General features: G+C 40.3%; 1 protein-coding gene across 1 annotated transcript; it reads left to right on the forward strand.

Annotated features, from left to right (window-relative positions):
* Positions 1-671: 671 nt before the first annotated feature.
* Positions 672-18,583, forward strand: pex1 (peroxisomal biogenesis factor 1). The gene is made up of 24 exons (XM_041810014.1): positions 672-864; positions 3,887-4,033; positions 4,138-4,221; positions 4,407-4,521; positions 4,726-5,399; positions 5,513-5,632; positions 5,782-5,902; positions 5,989-6,095; positions 6,244-6,326; positions 6,404-6,536; positions 7,449-7,545; positions 7,628-7,798; positions 7,893-8,047; positions 8,437-8,623; positions 8,708-8,874; positions 11,595-11,729; positions 11,805-11,869; positions 11,974-12,116; positions 13,450-13,553; positions 13,746-13,922; positions 14,189-14,437; positions 16,138-16,323; positions 16,447-16,577; positions 18,416-18,583. The coding sequence occupies exons 1-24, from the start codon at positions 754-756 to the stop codon at positions 18,498-18,500; spliced, it is 3,747 nt and encodes a 1,248-aa protein (XP_041665948.1). The 5' UTR covers positions 672-753; the 3' UTR covers positions 18,501-18,583.

Genomic DNA, 18,583 nt, shown 5'->3' on the forward strand with positions numbered 1-18,583 from the left:
CTTTACAAGATATTTTGAATGATCCTGTCTAAGTTAAAATAAAGACTCTGATTATCATTCAAAATGAAGAATAAATGCTTTCATGTATTTTGGATGTAAAGATGAAAAAGTACAGTCGTCAACCTCTTTATTATGTAAGCCAAATTTCACATCCATAAGGCAAGTGTCTCCAACACAACTTGTTTTTCTTTCTTTCTTTCTTTTTAAGATTAACTGAACTTAAATTGTATTTTAGGTCTATCGAATTAACTTCTAACTAAAAAAAATCAATGTCAGTGATTCACATTTACACAGGGCTATTCTGTAACTAAGTCTGAGTAGTTTTATTTATATATTTATTCATTCATTCGTTTATTCATTTATTCATTTGTTTATTTATTTATCTATTTTTGTCCATTTTTTATTCATTTATCTATTTCTACCATCCTTTTTTCAAGTTGTGTATTTAATTATTTAATCATTCTTTGTCATTGCATGCGAACACTTAATCTTTTTTATATTGTTAATATTGTTAACTTCAGATTGTTTTGCATTTAAATGTTTAATAAAGTTCATTTTTAAGAAATCCCTTCACTGCGTCTGTGGATCCCATCCACGGTCACAGAGATATCTTATTTTGAAAAAATGCACTCTCAGTATCGACAGCTTTGGTCTAAGCGAATACACACAGAGTGCATCGATCGGCAATGAGTTTATGGCACGTTTTATGCTAGCAGAGCAACCTGCTTTGCAAATACAGTGCACGTCCGCTCAATGATGTTTAATAACCAGGGCATTCAGCACGTCACTGTTGTTTTTAACAACACGAAGAACTGCTTCCTTCACCTCCCATCGAGGCTGATAACACACCTCTCTCTGAACGAGGTAAGTTAGCTTAGCTAGCTATACGAGTGCCAGAGTAAGCTCATATTATCAGAACTTTACTTTAGTGGAACAGCTTTAAAAATGTCGGTAATCCTTAATGGCTGCTACGTTCCTGGCATTTTAAGAGTTGTCAGTTTCTAATAACTGACATTAAAAATTAAATTTTCAATCAAAGTGACCCCCTGTTGTTATTAATCTAACTTACTATCATGACAACGACCTCACCAGCATGATATTGTATTGACACATCTTTAAACTTTGACAGTGAGACATCAGGGATTTTAACACCGAGCTGACTGATTACATACAAGTCATTCAGAAAGAGACCCCCTTCACTTTTATCAGTGTTGTTATGTTGCAGTCTGATGCTATAGTCGGGAAAACAAACCTTTTTTTTCTGTCATTAATCTACACAATGACAAAGTGAAACCAGAATTGTAGACTTTGTGCATTTAAAAACTTGCATATCACATTGACATAGATATTCAGACCCTTGACTCAGTACTTAGTTGAAGCATCTTCTGCAGAAATTACAGCCTCTTGTCTTTTTGAATATGACACAAGTTTTGCACACCTGAGGTGGGGGATTGTCCTCCTTTCTTCTTGGTAAATCCTCTCAAGCTCAGGCAGGTTGGATGGGGACTCTGGCTGGGCTACTCTAGGACATTCACAGAACTGTCCCTAAGCCACTCCTGTGCTGTCTTGGCTGTGTGCTTAGGGTCATCGTCATGCTAGAAGGTGAACCTTCAGCCCAGTCTGAGGTCCTGAGCAGGTATTCATTGAGGCTATCTTATACTTTGCTCCATTCAGCTTTCATTCAACCCCGACCAGTCTCTCAGTCCCTGCTGCTGAAAAACACTGCTGCTTTTAGCAAACTCCACTCTTTCATGTGTTTTGCACTGAGGAGAGACTTCTGTCCAGCCACGCTGTCATAAAGCCCAGATCAGTGGGGGGCTGCAGCAGTGGCTGTCCTGGAGCTTTGTCGCATCTCCACACAGGATCTCTGGAGCTCAGTCAGAGTGACCTCTGGGTGCTTGGTCACCTCTCTTACTAAGACCCTTCTCTCTCAATTGCTCAGTTTGGTTGGTGGACCAGCTCTTTGTAGAGTCCTGGTAGTGCCAAACTCCTTCCATTTGGGAATTGTGGTGGCTGCTGTGCTCTTGGGAACCTTCAGAGCAGCAGAAGATATTTTTCTAGCCTTCCCCAGATCTGTGCCTATCAAAAATCCTGCCTCTGAGCTCTGTGGGCAGTTCCTTTAATCTCAGGATGTGGTTTTTGCTCTGATATGCATTGTTATCTATGAGGCCTTCTATAGAGAGGTGTGTGCCTTTCCAAATCATGTCCAATCAATTTAATTTACCACAGGTGGATTGGGTTATTATGTTTTACATTAAATACACCACTAGTAGGATCACCAGTTTTAAACTGATATTCCATTTTGATATGACCATTTTTGTAGCAGTTACGAAGAAGTTTCACTTGGTGGAGACAACACTTTACATTTTAGAATAGACCTTGGGTAAATCAAGAAACATTGTCATCAGCCTGTGCATGATATTTTGTCCTATTTTACTGCAGTTGTTAGAATCTTAATAAAAGTACTTATACATTCTAGATTACACAGTAATAGACCTAGTGTATAACTCGCTGTATTTACATATTTGTACCATGGGTAGGCCAATCATTGAGGCCGATATTTGCATTTGGTTGATTATCAGTATCAGCATTTTAGCTGAACCAGAGTATACCAAAGAAGAACTTGTACAGATGGAGAATCAGCGGGCTGAAAGAGAGAGCAGAGAAACTTCATTTGGAAGTTTTGAGCAGGAGAGATCCTAAGCATGGGTTCGTAGGTCCACACCTACACTGACCGGTAACTCGGGATCTCTCTTGCTCAAAACTTTCAAATGAAGTTCCTCTGTGCGTGGAAGGAGACAAAATGGCGAAAGCTGCATCGTAAATTAGTGGCTGACACAGAGGGATTTTTGGGGAGAAATGAATCACTTTGTACATTTTTGACACAGCGTACAGGCGATCCAACATATTTTCTTGGCTTCTTTTTCAAAAAGACTTGTTAAACCACGTGGACTACAGCCACTATGCTCCAGATCTCTCTGAGCTCATAATAACAAGATGAGCAACTTTCACAGAAATCACTGGAGGCTAATGACACTAACCAATACCTCATAAAACCCAACTTCAAAAATCCCGAAATGTCTCTTTAATCAAAAAGTGCACACTTTAGCTGCACTACATGGTGTACCTTCCCCTCTGGCTTTATTTCCACTCCCCCTAGTCTCACAAAATGTCCTGCATACAACACAGTCTGATTGGCTAGGTGTCCAGCCAATCAGCACTTAAGCCTGGCACCCACTGACACAGTGGGTGTATGGAACCACTTCCTGTTTTCCTGCTGCTATTGTGTTGCTCTGTGTTGTTTATCATACTGATGGAGCTTCAGCTAAATTGTTGTTTTTTCATCATTTTTTTCCATGCAGTTGTACTTTTGCCACCCCTAGTTTGTACTTTTTCTACATATTTTTTTGTGTTTATTTACTGTGTATTTATGATTCTGCTGTTTAACCTGTGTGATAACTTTCTGCTGTAATACCACAGTTACCTAGTTTGGGATCAATAAAGTACATCTATCAGTCTGTTGATCTAAAAGAGACTCTAATGATGGATGTATAATACTAAACATATGTAAGGCGATGCATATCATCTTTTCTATCTCAGATGTATCTGTACTCAGGTCACCTCCTTCTTTTATCGTTGCTTTGAAAATGCCCAGTATCAGGCAAACAGCACCCTCAGGAGACTTTACTTCAAGCACCCGTTAGGACTCATGGTGTCTGTATCATTATTGTTAGGATTCGATTAATTAAATCAAATGAGGAGAATTGTTAGATCTCTTTGGCACACAAGAGGGCAACTTTAATACAGACTTTAACTGGAAAAAAAGTCAGCAGAGCAACCAAAACAACACATAACAGTAAACTGCATTTTGTGTGCCTTTTCTCAGAACCAAGCTTTGGAGCTATCCTGGGGCCATGGATGTCCCATATTCCTCAGTTGGACTCAAAACCGAACCACCTCGAACCTGGACAGTCATAAAGTGGAGCTGTGTAGACAACTGGGGGAAAAGCTGGGTCTGAAAGATGGAGAGCAGGTTTTAAATCAATCTGAGTTTTGGACTTGAATAATCCCTCATCTAACACATCATTGTACTTGAAAGTGTTTTCATTGACTGACTTGCTGTGTTGATTAACTCAGGGTTTCCTGAGACCATGTCACCAGGTGTCCTCAGTGCATCAGGTGTTTGTGGAGCCTCTGTCGTCTGATGACTGGGAAATCTTGGTGAGTGTTAGAGGAGCATTGTGACCAATAGCAATTTCATAGAATGGAAAGACTGTTTTGTATAATATTATAAATCATTAAAAGTTTAGAGACTTGTGTAGGAGTGTACTCTGATGAAATTAAAAAGTGCAAAAGTTTAAATGTGCTTTGTGAAATCCTTTGTTTCCTGTGACTCACACCCCCAGGAGCTCCACAGTGCCGCACTGGAGCAGCAGCTGCTGGATCAGATCCGAGTGGTTTTCCAAGATGCTGTGTTTCCTGTTTGGGTGGACAGCCACACACCAATCTATATCAGAATTGGTCAGCGATAATACAGAAATTCATACATCTCTTTTGTTTGTTTCAAACAGACTGATAAGTAGTAAAATTCAAGGTGGAATATGCCAAACTTGCCTGTGTAGTTTGTGATCTTTGAGATTGATTTCTGAAGATTTAATTTAGATGTTTCACTCAGTAATAAATTTGGTTATTATATTATTATGTTTTGTTTCTAATTCTTTACAGGATCGCTTTCACCACCTGTCCCCTACGGCCGCTTGGAGCAGTTCACAGAACTTGTCGTCTCCCCGAAGAGCCGCATTGAAACGGACAACCTCAGTGGCTCTCCAGTAAAAGCCAGAAAGAAGCAGCCAAATTCAGATCAATGCCCCCCATCAAGACCATCTGTAGACAGCATCTCCCCTGTCCCTCAGAACCACCAGTGGGGTGGCATTGCTGATGTGAAGAGCCTGCTACGTTACATGATAAAGGGGGCTTATGATCCAGTGAAAGAGCTCCCGCCTGTACCGGAGCTCCCTCCCCTCCTCACTGACTCTGTGTATAGAGTTTGTGCTTCACCTCCAGACTCTCTCTGCACAATTAGCCAGGTAGCAACCAGTGTTATTCATTTATTTCCTTGGAGTCCAAGCTTGGAAGAGGGGTTACTAGGAGGTCCATCTCCTATCACCTACTGCCTAATCACTAGAGTTCCCTCCCCTAAAGAGTCAAGGATCAGAGCCAAGCAGGCAATGGAGACAAAGAAAAATGCAGGAGGAACTAAAGCGGCTGTAGACAAAGGAGAGGAGCCGAAAGAAGAGGAGGAGGTCACGGTTGTGAGGGCAGTTTGCCATGATATCCAGAAGCTAACAGGCTGGAAAAGAAGTCTCAACAAGGGAGAGATCCATCAGGGACGAGTATGGGTGAGTATGCTGTTTATTTTTCCATACAACGTTAAACTGACTATGTTTTGCTGTCTTTTGCATGCTGCTTTTAATACTTTGTTGTGTCTGATACGCAACATATTATTTACTAGATCCCACAGCCCTTGGCCATCAGGTTAAATGTCATCCCACATTCAACAGTGAGAATAAAACCTGTCAAATCAACCATCAAAGTTGCGTTCTCCATTCGCCTCCAGTCTCTTTTTCCTCTGGTGAGTTTTGAAGCATTGATAATGAGCTTCCAGTGTTTCATTGAGGGATATTTTTGCCACTTGTTGTGTCATCAAACGACTTAAATTCCAAGCTGCTTGCGCTTTAAACTGCCTCTTCTCTCTAAGCTAGTGTAACTTTTTTTTTTCAGCCCGAGGAGGATGATGAGGAGATCCAGACGGCTTTCCTCAGTTGGCTGCACACTCAGAGTCATGAACCTTTAGCCTGCCTGACTGCACGCTCTGGCAATGTCCTCCTACATGGAAATGATGGTGATTAATTAAAGTCTTAATGGTTCAAAAAACACACAATGCTCTTACTAAAAGACTTGGTTGTGCCTCCTTCTTCTTGTCTACAGTAAAATTAGAGTTTGCACTAACTGTGCTGAGACCAGAAGCAGAAAACGACCCTCCAGACCAGCTGTTTTTACTATCACCCACTGTTCTCCAGAAGCAAGATATACAGGTACAAGCATGCATGTTCAATGGAGATCACTTCATGTGTCTTTATCAGCATTAATTTACATAGATCCTGAATCAGAGAGATGTTTATAGCTTTCATGATGCTGCAGTGCTTAAGAAATACTCTAAAGGCCACTGTGCTTTACCTGCAGGTAGATCGAGAGCAAGTAGCTACATCGGCTGTAAAATCAGCTGAAGTCGTCACACCAGAGCTCCCCTCCCTCAGCATTCTGGGGTAAGAGTGTATTACTCATTTTAAATAAGAATCATTTAAGCATTCATGCCTTTCCTCATGTTACCTTCTGTTCTCAGTGGAATTGATGAGCTTAGCCGGACCGGATTTGAGTTCATCTTGCACAGCCTTCTGGGTAGTCCACTCTCAAGGGAGCTTGGCACATCTGGAAGGGGACTCAAAGGAGGAGCGCTGCTTATTTCTGGTGCTAAGGTATGTCTTTACTTAACCTTAATATTAATTTAGGATAATCAAAGGGTCTTTCTGTTCCCAAATTGAGGCCCTACAAGTCTAGGAATTGCCTTGGAATTATTCTGTTTTGTTTTATAGCCTTATTTTTTTTCTTGGTCTTGCATAGGATTAAAAATGCCATTCCATCATACAGAGGGGGGCGAAATTTATAACTCCCCCATGGAAACTGGAAATGGAAAACAGCATTCTCTTAACATCCTAGTTTATTTTGGATGCCAAAATTATTTTACCTTGGACACAGAAACAGATTTTTTCACAAAAAAAGAAAAACTACCAAGGTATAATGATCTTTAACTTTGAAATGCTCAAAGCTGTAAAATCAAGTTAAACTGAGGGTTATCTTCACATTTACATTGAGCTGTCACTGGAGAAAGCATCATGGCAAAAAAAAAAAAAAAAAACAGTTTAGACTTGATTAAAAGAATTGTTGATGCTCACAAAGCCAGAGTAGGATCTACAAAGTTATCACAGCGTTTCCAAGAGTCAAGAACTGGAGTGAGAAGGTTCATCCAGAAATTCAAAGAGAGCCACTTGCATACCATTCCTCACTCACTCTTTCTCCCCAGGTTTTGACTCTATCCACTCTCTTATCTCTGAAATAAGGGCATAAAACACAAAAAACCTACAAAAAGGTTATGGTGGCATTAAATTTGAATTCAAGTAGTTTTTCTAAAAATGTCTTGTCTCATGTCTCATGTAATTTACAGGATCTCGGAGTTGCCTGTTAAAATACAGTTATTTCTACCCTTTATAAAGCATGGATAAAATATCTACAGTTACACTGAACTACTGTACTAGCTACTGTCTAATTATTTTAGCATTTTCATACTTAACATTAAGTACCCCCTATTAACTAAAGTGGTATTGTCACAGGGAAGTGGAAAGAGTACTCTGTCCCGAGCTCTCTGTGGAAGGGCAAGAGCAGTCTTGGATGCACATGTGGAGGTGGTGGACTGCAAAAAACTTCAGGGTAAAAAAAGTCTTCCTTGAAAATGTAGTAAATATTAACAGTTGAAAGTTTTTCTCATAAAATCAGTGATTTCTCTTTTCAGGAAAAAGGGCAGAGACGGTGAGACAGATGTTTAAGGATGTTTTCGAGCAGGCGGAATGGAGGCAGCCTTCAGTTGTCTTACTTGATGACCTGGATCACATCACCGGGGCACCAACGTCGCCAGAACACGAGCATGGTCCTGAGGCGCTGCTGCAGCTGCACATTGCCCAGAGTAAACCGTGATTCTTTTACCTGTGTTGATATGTCTGTAGTCACGTTTGAGCTCAGACAGGCCTGATGCTGATCCTCTGAATGTGTGGCTGCAGGTCTGAGGGATGTCGTGGATGATGTGGTGCTTCATTCTAGCCTTGTGTGTCTGATCGTTACCAGCCAGAGCGAGCACTCCCTCCATCCCACCCTGACTGAGGTGCAGGGGTCCCACTTCATACAGGGCTTTGTGAACATTCAGCCCCCCAACCAGGTGGTTACACACACATGAACACTAACATACTTCTTAAGTATGAAAGGTAAATAGTTGAATTATTTTAGATAGACTCTGCCAAGGTGACTAGATGCCCTGGTCTCTCTAAGATTGAGCCTGCAAATGACTTTTCTTAGGAGCCATATACTGAAAGATTCTGATCTTATGTGCTATGTAAACACATACATGCAACACTGACCATTCATTTCTGACAGTTTTGCATTGTTATACCCTATTTCTGCTAAACTAATCGATGTCTGTAATGCTTTCTGTCTTTTGTTAGATTTATATTTATTTCAATGTGTTTTTATACTTGTCTACTGCCAGAAAAGTTAACAAAAATTTAAATCATAAAATCAAGATAACAGCTGTTGCGTTTTTTTCTGTAGGTTCAGAGAGCAGAAATATTACGTCGTCTTATAATCAGAAAAAACAGCCTGTCAGAGGAGACTCTGCAGGCTCTAGACCTGGCAACTGTTGCCAAGGAGACAGACGGATACACACCCCAAGACCTGGCACTGCTTTTGGAGCGGGCTGTCCATGCCAGCACAGTACAAAGAGGACACAGTGACCGAGGTAAGGATGGAAAAGCTGCAAGCTGTTTAAAGTTGATTTGAGTTTTTCTTTATTGTGTTTTTTTTGTGCTCTGTGTCTCTGAAGGTGTGTGTCTGTCCATGAGGGATTTTAGCCAGGCTCTAAAAGGATTCACACCCCCCTCACTGTGGGGTGCAGACCTCCATGTCCCAAGTGGAGTGGGGCTGGAGAGAGTGGGAGGGCTGAAGGAGGTGCGGCAGCAGCTGATGGACACCATTCTGCTACCTGCTAAGGTCAGTGTGACTAATCATACAGCAAACTGTTAATGTTAACTGTGTCTGCAGGTTTTTAGAAAATATTAACAGCTGATAAATAAGTTTAGCAAAAATTAAGGAAGAATTGAAGTCTTAAATGCAGGGCTATAAGATCTTTACTGCTTTTGTGTTTACATTTTCTGGCTTTAAGGATGCACTGAAACATCCATGCATCCTTAAAGCACCGCTGTGTCCTGAGCAGGCCTGCCCATAGAATTGGCAGGGCCTCTGAAAAACCCAGTGAATGGGCCCTCCCCAGTTTTGGTTTAATATTGATGGATGTGTGTTGGACCCGTAGCATTATTGCTAGTGTCCTGGCTAACAGTTACCTCAGTTTGGAGCTGAAAGTGTGTCAAGCTATTAATTGGCTCTGATATATTATTTGTATATATTATTTACCATGTCTCCTCTTCAATTTTGGCATCTTTTAGCCAATTCATGCCACTTTGACCTATTTCCACTACTTTTAACACCTTTTTCACAACTTCAGTCTCACTTTTTTGACGTTTTTGCCACTTTTTGCCTCTGTAACCCATTGTTGCCAATTTTTGCTTCTTTTTTCCCACTTTTGCCACTCTGTAACCATTTTTTACCACATTTGTCTGCCAGATCTTGCCACTTTTAACACATTTTTGCCAGTTATCACTTTTCTGTCTCTTTAGCAATTATTTATGTTCCCCTTGGAGTTATTTCAGGTCCTTCTACTTTAATGTCTGGCATCCTGACATTTGTCCACATCATGGCTTATCTATAAAGTCTGATATTTCTCTTCAAATGCTGTAGTCAAGTATTTCTCAACTTGCTTTGCCTAAGGACCCACCAACAGACATCTTAATTGAAGTCATGACCTTAACTTTTTAAAATTTCCAACTGGCTAGAAGTTATTTTACAGAAAATGTTGCATTTTAGACTGCAGATAGGAGCAACATAATTAAACAAGGGACAGGACACAACAAGCATGTTCAAAAAACACCTCATTACAGAAGGTCAGGCATGCACGTCTTATTTTACTTCCATTTTTCCAAGACAGCATGGACATTTCACAGCCCACCAGTTGAGAACAACTGCTTTAGTGAATGTGCCCTTTCACATTGTAAACATACCAGAAAAAGATCGATCTGTTTTACGAAAAGAGGTTTACAATTTTTAAAAGGCTTTCTTTTACTACAGTATAAATAAATCAGATATTGTTTTTGCTTCTTTGACAATAGTGGTTATTATTCAGGTTACAAATAAAATTATTACTGCTTAACGGTAATTTTGCTGACCTCTATGACCCCCCAATTTGGCTGGGCCCCAGAAAGCTCTTCCCCATTTTCCCCCCTTCTGGGTGGCTTTAGTCCGTGGCCAGCAAGTTAACTGTGTGATCTAGTGATACGTGCATGTAAATGAAAGGTGAATTTAGTTGGAGGAAAAGGTATTGGAGCTGAGACTGGGGCCAGTACTTGTTAACATTTCACAGGATTTTGCAAATACAAAGCAGCTTTGTAGTGAAGCTTTTGCCTAGTGTAACACTAGCACAGGGTCTGTTAACGTTAGCACAGCTAGCATCTCAAAAAAAGCTTAATTTTTTTTTAGTACAATAACAAATACTATCTGCATTTTCTCGACTGTGTTGTCATTTTCATCTTAAAATCTACACAAAACATGCACATAACTGTGTCACCAGTGTAGCTGGTTAGAAATTAAAGATGCAACTGGGTCATATAATATTTATACTGAAAGGATCTTGTACAAGGTCTGAAAAAAATGTTACATTTATTGTCTGATTTTCTGCATATGCCCTGTTTTAAGGATCTTGCCGTATTTAGGAGGATATAAAAAGCAGTTAAATTATAATTTATTACTCGTTATGATCAGCACAAATAAACCAAACCATCAGAGGGAAGATTGATTTTTTTAATTTCTAGTATTTTACATGTCTGGCCCTGCTGTACTGTAGGCTACAGTATTTAAAGGATACTTTTATTTAAAATTTCTCATGTCTTGTAGAGTTGCAAGATAGGCATAAAAATAAAGCAGAGTTAGATTTTTTTCAGAGTACAGGAAGAGAAAGAGACTGAATCATCCTGCTTGGTCAACAGAGGGCGCTAGAATCAACACAGTTCAAATGATCCTCACAGGAGCTGTGTTTGAGAGGACAGGAGAGTGGACCGAGTCACGAACAGGGATGAGGGCGGTGGCATGCAGTAAATGGTCGAGTATGGGGGTCAAACCTAGGTCCAGAATCTGTACAAGAGACCCAAAATTTTACCATTAAGCATAGCCGGCATCTCTGTATTTTAAACTTTTTTTGTCAATATTTTGAATGCCTCCGAACCTCCTGTTTCCATCCTGCTGCTGTTGACTGGGCTGGATTAGACTCTTGGGAAGGTTCTGGAAATTCTGGGCAGAAAGAACAAACATGATTTACATCTCCTGTGATACATTAGACTGTTTGAGAAAAGGGGGAGAATTTGGTGTACTTACTATATAGTGTTGTGTTTATTATAGCACCAGATTGGTCAAGTGATGTTAAACCGTGATTTATATTATACTAGGATAAAGAATGTGTTACAGAATGATGATTTTTTTTCATTTATAAATCACAGGAGAACTGAGAATTTTGCTCACACTCATCGATGCAAATCTCTCATGTAGTGAAAGTAAAAAAAATTTTTATAAATGTTTATTAATTTTGAGTCTTTGATGTGTTTCAGTATCCCGTCCTGTTTGCCAACCTTCCTATTCGTCATCGCTCAGGGATTTTGTTATATGGAGCTCCAGGTACAGGAAAGACGCTGCTGGCCAGAGCTGTGGCTAAAGAAAGCGGCATGAACTTCATCAGCATCAAGGTAAGCTAAGCTTTTACTGACAGTCAAAATACAGGGCTGTGTCTTCCTACTGACATGAGTTTAACCTCTCTGTAGGGACCTGAACTTTTGAGTAAGTACATCGGAGCGAGTGAGCAGGGAGTCCGTGATGTCTTTCAGAGGTTTGTCAACATTTTACTCTCTTTCACTTTCTTCTGACTACTTCAGATCTTTACATTTTGATTTTAATGGTAATTGAAAACTTACTTTCCTCTGTTTGCCACAGGGCACAAGCTGCCAAGCCTTGCATCCTGTTCTTTGATGAGTTCGACTCCCTGGCTCCAAGGAGAGGCCACGACAGCACAGGTGTAACCGACCGGGTGGTGAACCAGCTCCTCACCCAGCTGGACGGGGTGGAGGGTCTGCAAGGTAAGTTATACATCAGTAAACTACTGGTATGTAAAGCTGCGCTGGTGGTCCAGTGGTCGAGTACAGTTTGGTACAGTAAACCCTGAAATAGTTTGCATTTCCACAGACACCTGTACACAGCAAAATCATCGGTGTTTATTTAACTCACATGGTGTTAAATTTGACTCTTTTTCTGAGTTTATGTATTTCTCATGGATTCCCAGTTAAAATAACACTTTGGAAAGTGTTACTCTTATAGTGTTAATTATAGTGTTAATTATAGTGTTATATTTTACACATTCAAGTGTACTTATAACACAATATTGTGTTATTCCCTATCACTCTCATTGTTAATTTTGGTATTTACTTCTGTAATTGTTCACACAAAGCGATGCACTTCTAACACTTCACAAAAAAACTTCCACTTCATATCTAATTCCTGATACAGAGTCAGGTGTCTTATGGCAATTATGGTGCAAAGAGACAGACTCAGAGCTACCTGCACTGACTAGATGCACTGAGTTACAAGCTAGCACTCCCGCCTACAGTATAGACCATCCCCAACTACAGCCAGAAAGCGACCAATATAGTGGACCACTACTCTCATGGTGCACAAGTGTTTAGCATCAAAAACAATAATCCATCAGAAAGCAAAGGGAATCCCAGCAGTGATGGCCGTACAACACGCATTATCTATATAAATTCAAACACATATAAATACATCTAAACACTCTGCCCTGGAGCATGATGGGAAAACTCAATCCATCAGATTTGAAATAAATAGAGGACAGGCTTTGACCAATTGACTCTTTACAGAGTTGAATTAACACTGAACGGATCAACGCTGTCAAATCACTCCAACACTGAAGGCCATTTGACTCAGAATAGAGTTAGAATTACACTTTGACGATAAAATCAACACTCTAGTTTTTGCTGTGTACCCTCCATTGGTGGGTGGACTGTAGGGGGTAGGCATATGGCATCAAACTGAACCAGACCACTTGTTGAAAGTGACCTATATTATATTTAATCAGGACATGACCATGTTTTTATAATGAATGCATTTGTTTACATTTTAGTTTAAGAATGATCAGACTGATGCCGCTCCTGTGTCTGTAGGATGAATAAAAAACCTCTCAACAGCTTTAAAGCTAAAAACCTCCAAATGCAAGCCTGTGATAGTGAGCTATAGTCAGAGTTTTGTACTTTTGCACAGACAGGCTGACCGTTTCTCCCTTAATTTCAGCGTTTTTGCTAAGCTAAGCAAATCATGCAGTTTCATACTCATTAGACAAATGTGGGGAAATCAGAAACTATTGAAGTTAAAAGGAATTTTTCATGTTTTCATCTGCAGGCGTGTATGTGCTTGCAGCCTCCAGCCGACCGGATCTCATTGACCCTGCTCTGCTTAGACCTGGACGACTGGACAAGTCTCTCTACTGCCCTCCTCCTGACCTGGTCTGTTTGAAGAGAACCGCTTCCAATTATCATTTTGTTACACACTAATGACACTAGACATACCCATGTTCATAATTATCAGAGTGGAAATGTGCAAAGAAACATAATTAAGCTAATGTTATGATTAAACACAGATGTTTAGTTTTAAATATTATTACTGACAGAGGGATTCCTCTTATGCTACTCTTCCAGGAGGCCCGTGTGGAGATCCTGAAGGCTCTGAGTGATGGTGTCCACCTAGCTGCTGATGTGGACCTGGAGCAGCTGGCAGCAGTGACAGAGCAGTTCACGGGGGCAGACCTGAAGGCTCTACTTTATAATGCCCAGCTGGAGGCCGTTCATAACAGTCTGGGCTTTAGCTCACTGCATGTAAGCCTGCTGTATTTTAAAGAGAAGTCATTGAGGAGCTGTTTACGAACCAGAAAGGCAGAGAAGTTCTATGTTAATGATAAAGCCATTTATTCTTGTTGTTTCTACTACAAAACCTGATCATTTTGGTCTGTATAGACATGATGCACAGTTTAAAGATAAGCTCTACCAGAGGCAGAATGAAAAATAAGTAACGCTGTTTTGGGTTGCAGATACATATTGAAGTGATTCACTAGCTGTCCTCTGTTGGTTATCTGCTGTTTAAGGAGCTGAACTCCGGCTCAGAAAGCGAAATGAGTCTTTCCTCCATGATCTTCCCAAACCACAACAGCAGTGGCTCTGAAGACTCAGTAGGGGAGGGGGATGCCCCAGGCGTGGGTCTTGATCAGTCCATGGTTCTTCTTGAGTCCAGCGAGCTTCAAACAGAAGGGGAACAGTATTTTGACAATGTTTGGAGGCTTTACTTCGGAAGTTCCTGTGAGTCAGAGTCTGGGAATTCACCATTTTCAGGACTGGTAAGTAGAACTAGCTAAATAATGGAAAGTCTTTGGTTAAACTCATTTACATTTAGTTTTAATCATTTTCAACAACAGTAAAAATATAAAGGAACACCCACTTAGGACACCTATTCAGCTCAGTTGGTAAATCAGATGCTCATAAACAGAAGCTTTACTCCTCCAGTTGACTTGTGATGCATCAATTGTGAAAATCAAGGCAGATGGTGATACCGATGTTTTTCCGTAAACTGTTTTTAGTTGTTTTATTTGTGTGACTTTTAACTTCCTTTATTAGGCCACAGACTGAATATAATTTTTATTATTAAACAACATTATAAATCTATTTTTCACAACTTAAGAGGGGGCAAATTCAACCACAGAAAGCCACAATACAACTTTTTATTTAAACTTTTTTAACAAAGATACTTTTTTGAAAATAACTGCAGCATAGCCTCTTTAGCCTGAAATGAATCACTACTTAGTTTTCAAATAATCTTCAACATAAACTATATTGTTATAGTCGTATTTAATCCAAAATCCTCTATAAAAATACAATCATATCATTAAAAACGATATATTTACCATCCCTAACTCCAAGATGCTGGTATAACACCCCGTCCAACCTTAAAATCTACCTCTTGATTAGATTTGATGTGATTGGATATGCAGCAGCCCCCATGGCTGAACCAGTCTCCGGTGGCGTGCATACCAGCCAGTTGTGTGTCAAGCTGTGCTTTGCATCCTCAGCAATACAGTGGACCTTGCACCAAGATCTAATAAGGTATCAATGCAGAAAAGTGGATCAGACTCTATTTGGTCGAATGTTTTGCTAACAGCCTCAAATAAAGTAGCAGTTTGGGAGGGGATCACGCCAGCAGCTGATTAATCCGGTGTGCTGAAGTGTGATAAAGTTTTCAAACTAACTGCTGTGCAGTTAAAGTTGCAGGGAGGTAGTAGTCAGAGGCATATATGGCGAGCGTTTCCTTTTGTTCCAAGAGGCTTGGCATCTTGGAACTTTCTACACCATCAGGTCAACACGTCCTGCTGTGGCCTGTGGCTACACTCCTGACAGAACCTACATAGCCTGGCTGCTCAGAAAGGGAACTAGAGAATCTAAATGTCCCCCTGTTTTTCAGCTAATTGCAACCACATCCAATTGTTCCATCATTGTTTAAAAACAAACCAGACTACATGATATGACATAATAGTCATGTTCAAATTAACAGAAGAGTGTTAAAGTCCCCTGAAAAAAAAAACATTTAGAAACATTGATGCATCACTAGTTTACTGTCCTGTCTCTCTTCAGCTGTTGGATCTAATAAAGGCAAAAAGCCCCCACAAAAAACTTCAATAAAAGAAACACCAACATAATCTTAATGAAACCCCAACATCATCCCAGAGGTTCAAGACTTCCTATATTGTTATATTCTTTAATAAAAAAAATTGTAAATCATAATTTTAGAGTCTTTTCAGTTAATGATGATCAACTTAATTCATGCAAAACAGTTATTTTCTACTTGTCTTGTCAGAAAAATAATGTATTACATTTCCCAGTATTTGTGTGCACTTTCCAAAGTAGGAAAAATGTACTTTACTGTGTATTAATACCCTCTCTGTAACTGCTGTTCCCTGTGCAGTGGTGCAGTTCAGTAGTTTAAAAAAAAACACAGTTTTTGTTCTAGTTTTTTTAATCTGTTTTCTCTCTTCTTCCACATCAGTGCATCTCTGGACCAAATTCCATGACCCATGACTGTGCTAGACCAGGGACTCGTGACCATGGCAGCTCTGTTCCTCCTGCCTACATGTCTTCCCTCCAGAGCGGATACGAAGAGCTCAGCCCGGAGCAACTGGAGCGTCTGCAGCAAGAAATTAAAAACATCAAGAACAACTACAGGAGAAATAATGTAAATAAAAACCTCAGATCTGTCCTGTTGTGCAGTGTCTAAATTATTTAGTTTCTATTCATTTTTATGACAACACAACACCAGAACTACAGAAGCTAGATAACTGTTGTTCGTTCTGTGTAGGAGGAGTGTGTCAGGATGCATTCAGCCTCGAGCCAGCCGGGCCTTCTGCTGTGTCAGGCTCACCTGAACTCTGCCCTGACTGGAACCAGACCGTCTCTCAGCAAAACCGACTGGATCAAATACAAAAAACTGTAAGTATGAGGCCAGCACAGGAACAGTCAGGAAAAAAAAAAAAAATCACGCTGATGCTGAAAAATAAAGCCTCTGTAACAAAAACTGTCTGCTCCGCAAGAAGTAAAGAAATCCTGTCAGAGCTGTCAGTGTACTTTGGTGAAGTTTGAGCTTGAGTCATTCAACTGGCTGGAAAATGTATCAAGCATATACAGGTGCATCTTGAAAATGTAAAAATCCACTAGCTCAGAATATTAGATTATTACAAAACATCAGTCCAAAAAAGGGATTTATAATAAAGAAATGTTGACCTTATGCTCATTTATGCACTCAGTATGGTCAGAGCTCCTTTTTCACGAATCCCTGCATCTATGTGGCGTGGCATGGAGCCAATCAGTCTGTGGTCCTGCTGGGTGTTATGAAGCCTATGCTGATCTGATAGCAGCCTTCAGCTCATCTGGATTTGTTGAGTCTGGTGTCTCTCATCTTCCTCCAGAGATTCTCTGTGGGGTTCTTTAGACCAGTCGGCTGACCAATCAAACACAAAACACTATGGTCGTTAACCCAGTTTTTGGTAGTTTTGGCTTCACTGTGGGCAGGTGAAAACAAAATCAGAATCTCCAAAAGCTTTTCAGCGGTTGAAAGCACCAAGGGCTCTAAAATCTCTTGGTAGACGGCTGACAGCGTTGAGTCTGAACTTAATAAAGACCAGTGGACCAACAGCAGCACATGACTTGGCATCCCAAACCATTGCTGACAGTGGAAACTGGAAACACTGGATTTTAAGACCTGAAGGATTCTGGGCCTCTCTGGTCTTCCTCCAGACTCTTAGACTTTGATTTACAAATGAAATGAAAATTTACTTTCAGGACTTTGGACCACTGAGACCACAACCTCCAGTTCTTTTTCTCCTTAGCCCAGGTGAGACACTGATGGCGCCTGTTGTTCAGGAGTGGCTCGACACTAAGAACACACTTGTAGTCCATTTTCTGGACCCGTCTGTGTGGTGGCCCTTGATCTACTGACTCCAGTCTCAGTCCACTCCTTGTGAAGCTCCTCTAAGTTCTTGAATCTGCTTTGTTTGACAGTCTCCTTAAGGCTGAGCTCATCCTTGTTGCTTGTGCTCCTTTTCTTACCACACTTTTCCCTTCGGTCTACTTTCCATGAATATGCTTTGATACAGCCTCTGAGAACAGCCTGACCTTTCAGCAGTGACCTTCTGTGGCTTACCCTCCTTGTATAGGGTGTCAATGATTGTCTTATGGATATTTGTCAAGTCAGCAGTCTTCCCCATGTCTGTGGTTGTGTGGACTGAACCAGCATGGGTGAATGAAGACACAGGAAACCTTTGCAAATTGGACTTTTCAACAATATTTTAATATTTAGAGGTAGTGGATTTTTTATTTTCCTCGGCTGTAAGCCATAATCATCAAGATTAAAACAAAACAAATTTTTACAGGCTACTTTTATTTTTTGACATGCACCTGTACTGAGCTTCTCGACTCTCGGCTGCAGGAGGAAATGAATAACATTTGACAAATTGGTGTTTCAGAGCTGTTGCCAAGAAACTGTAGCAGTGGAATATGAATCATTACTAAAATTGTTGACTCTTTTTAAAAATCAAGACAGATGACGTTTTGCCTTTTGTGAATCACTGGAAGTCAAAGCTGAATGGGGAAGTAGGACCAAACAGCTAAATTGAGCTGCTGACTCATCCTTCAAATGTCAGATGAAGGAAAACATCTAGGAAGTTATAGATTGTCTGTTGTTCTAGATAGAGCTGTTGAATCTGACTGACCTTTTTAAAAGGATAATGTATAGTATGTTTTAAGTAACCTTTCTTTTTTGTGTATTGAAGGTATGAAGCCTTTGGTGCTGCTGGAGATGGAAAATCTCCTCCCTCTGTCCTGTTTACACCTGGACAACGTGTCACTCTGGCTTGATCACACATGTCAAAATATCAAATGCTCCTACTGACTTAATTTTGAATTCTCTGCACTAAATTGTAATAACTGTATATATGTAT

Source organism: Cheilinus undulatus, linkage group 16 (assembly GCF_018320785.1).
Source record: "Cheilinus undulatus linkage group 16, ASM1832078v1, whole genome shotgun sequence".
NCBI classification, from domain to species: Eukaryota; Metazoa; Chordata; class Actinopteri; order Labriformes; family Labridae; genus Cheilinus; species Cheilinus undulatus.

Coding starts and splice junctions, on each gene's coding strand:
- pex1 (XM_041810014.1), top strand. CDS start 754: ATGATGTTTAATAACCAGGGCATTCAGCACGTCACTGTTGTTTTTAAC. Junction 5,903..5,988: donor CCTCCTACATGGAAATGATG/GTGATTAATTAA, acceptor TCTTGTCTACAG/TAAAATTAGAGTTTGCACTA. Junction 8,624..8,707: donor AAGAGGACACAGTGACCGAG/GTAAGGATGGAA, acceptor GTGTCTCTGAAG/GTGTGTGTCTGTCCATGAGG.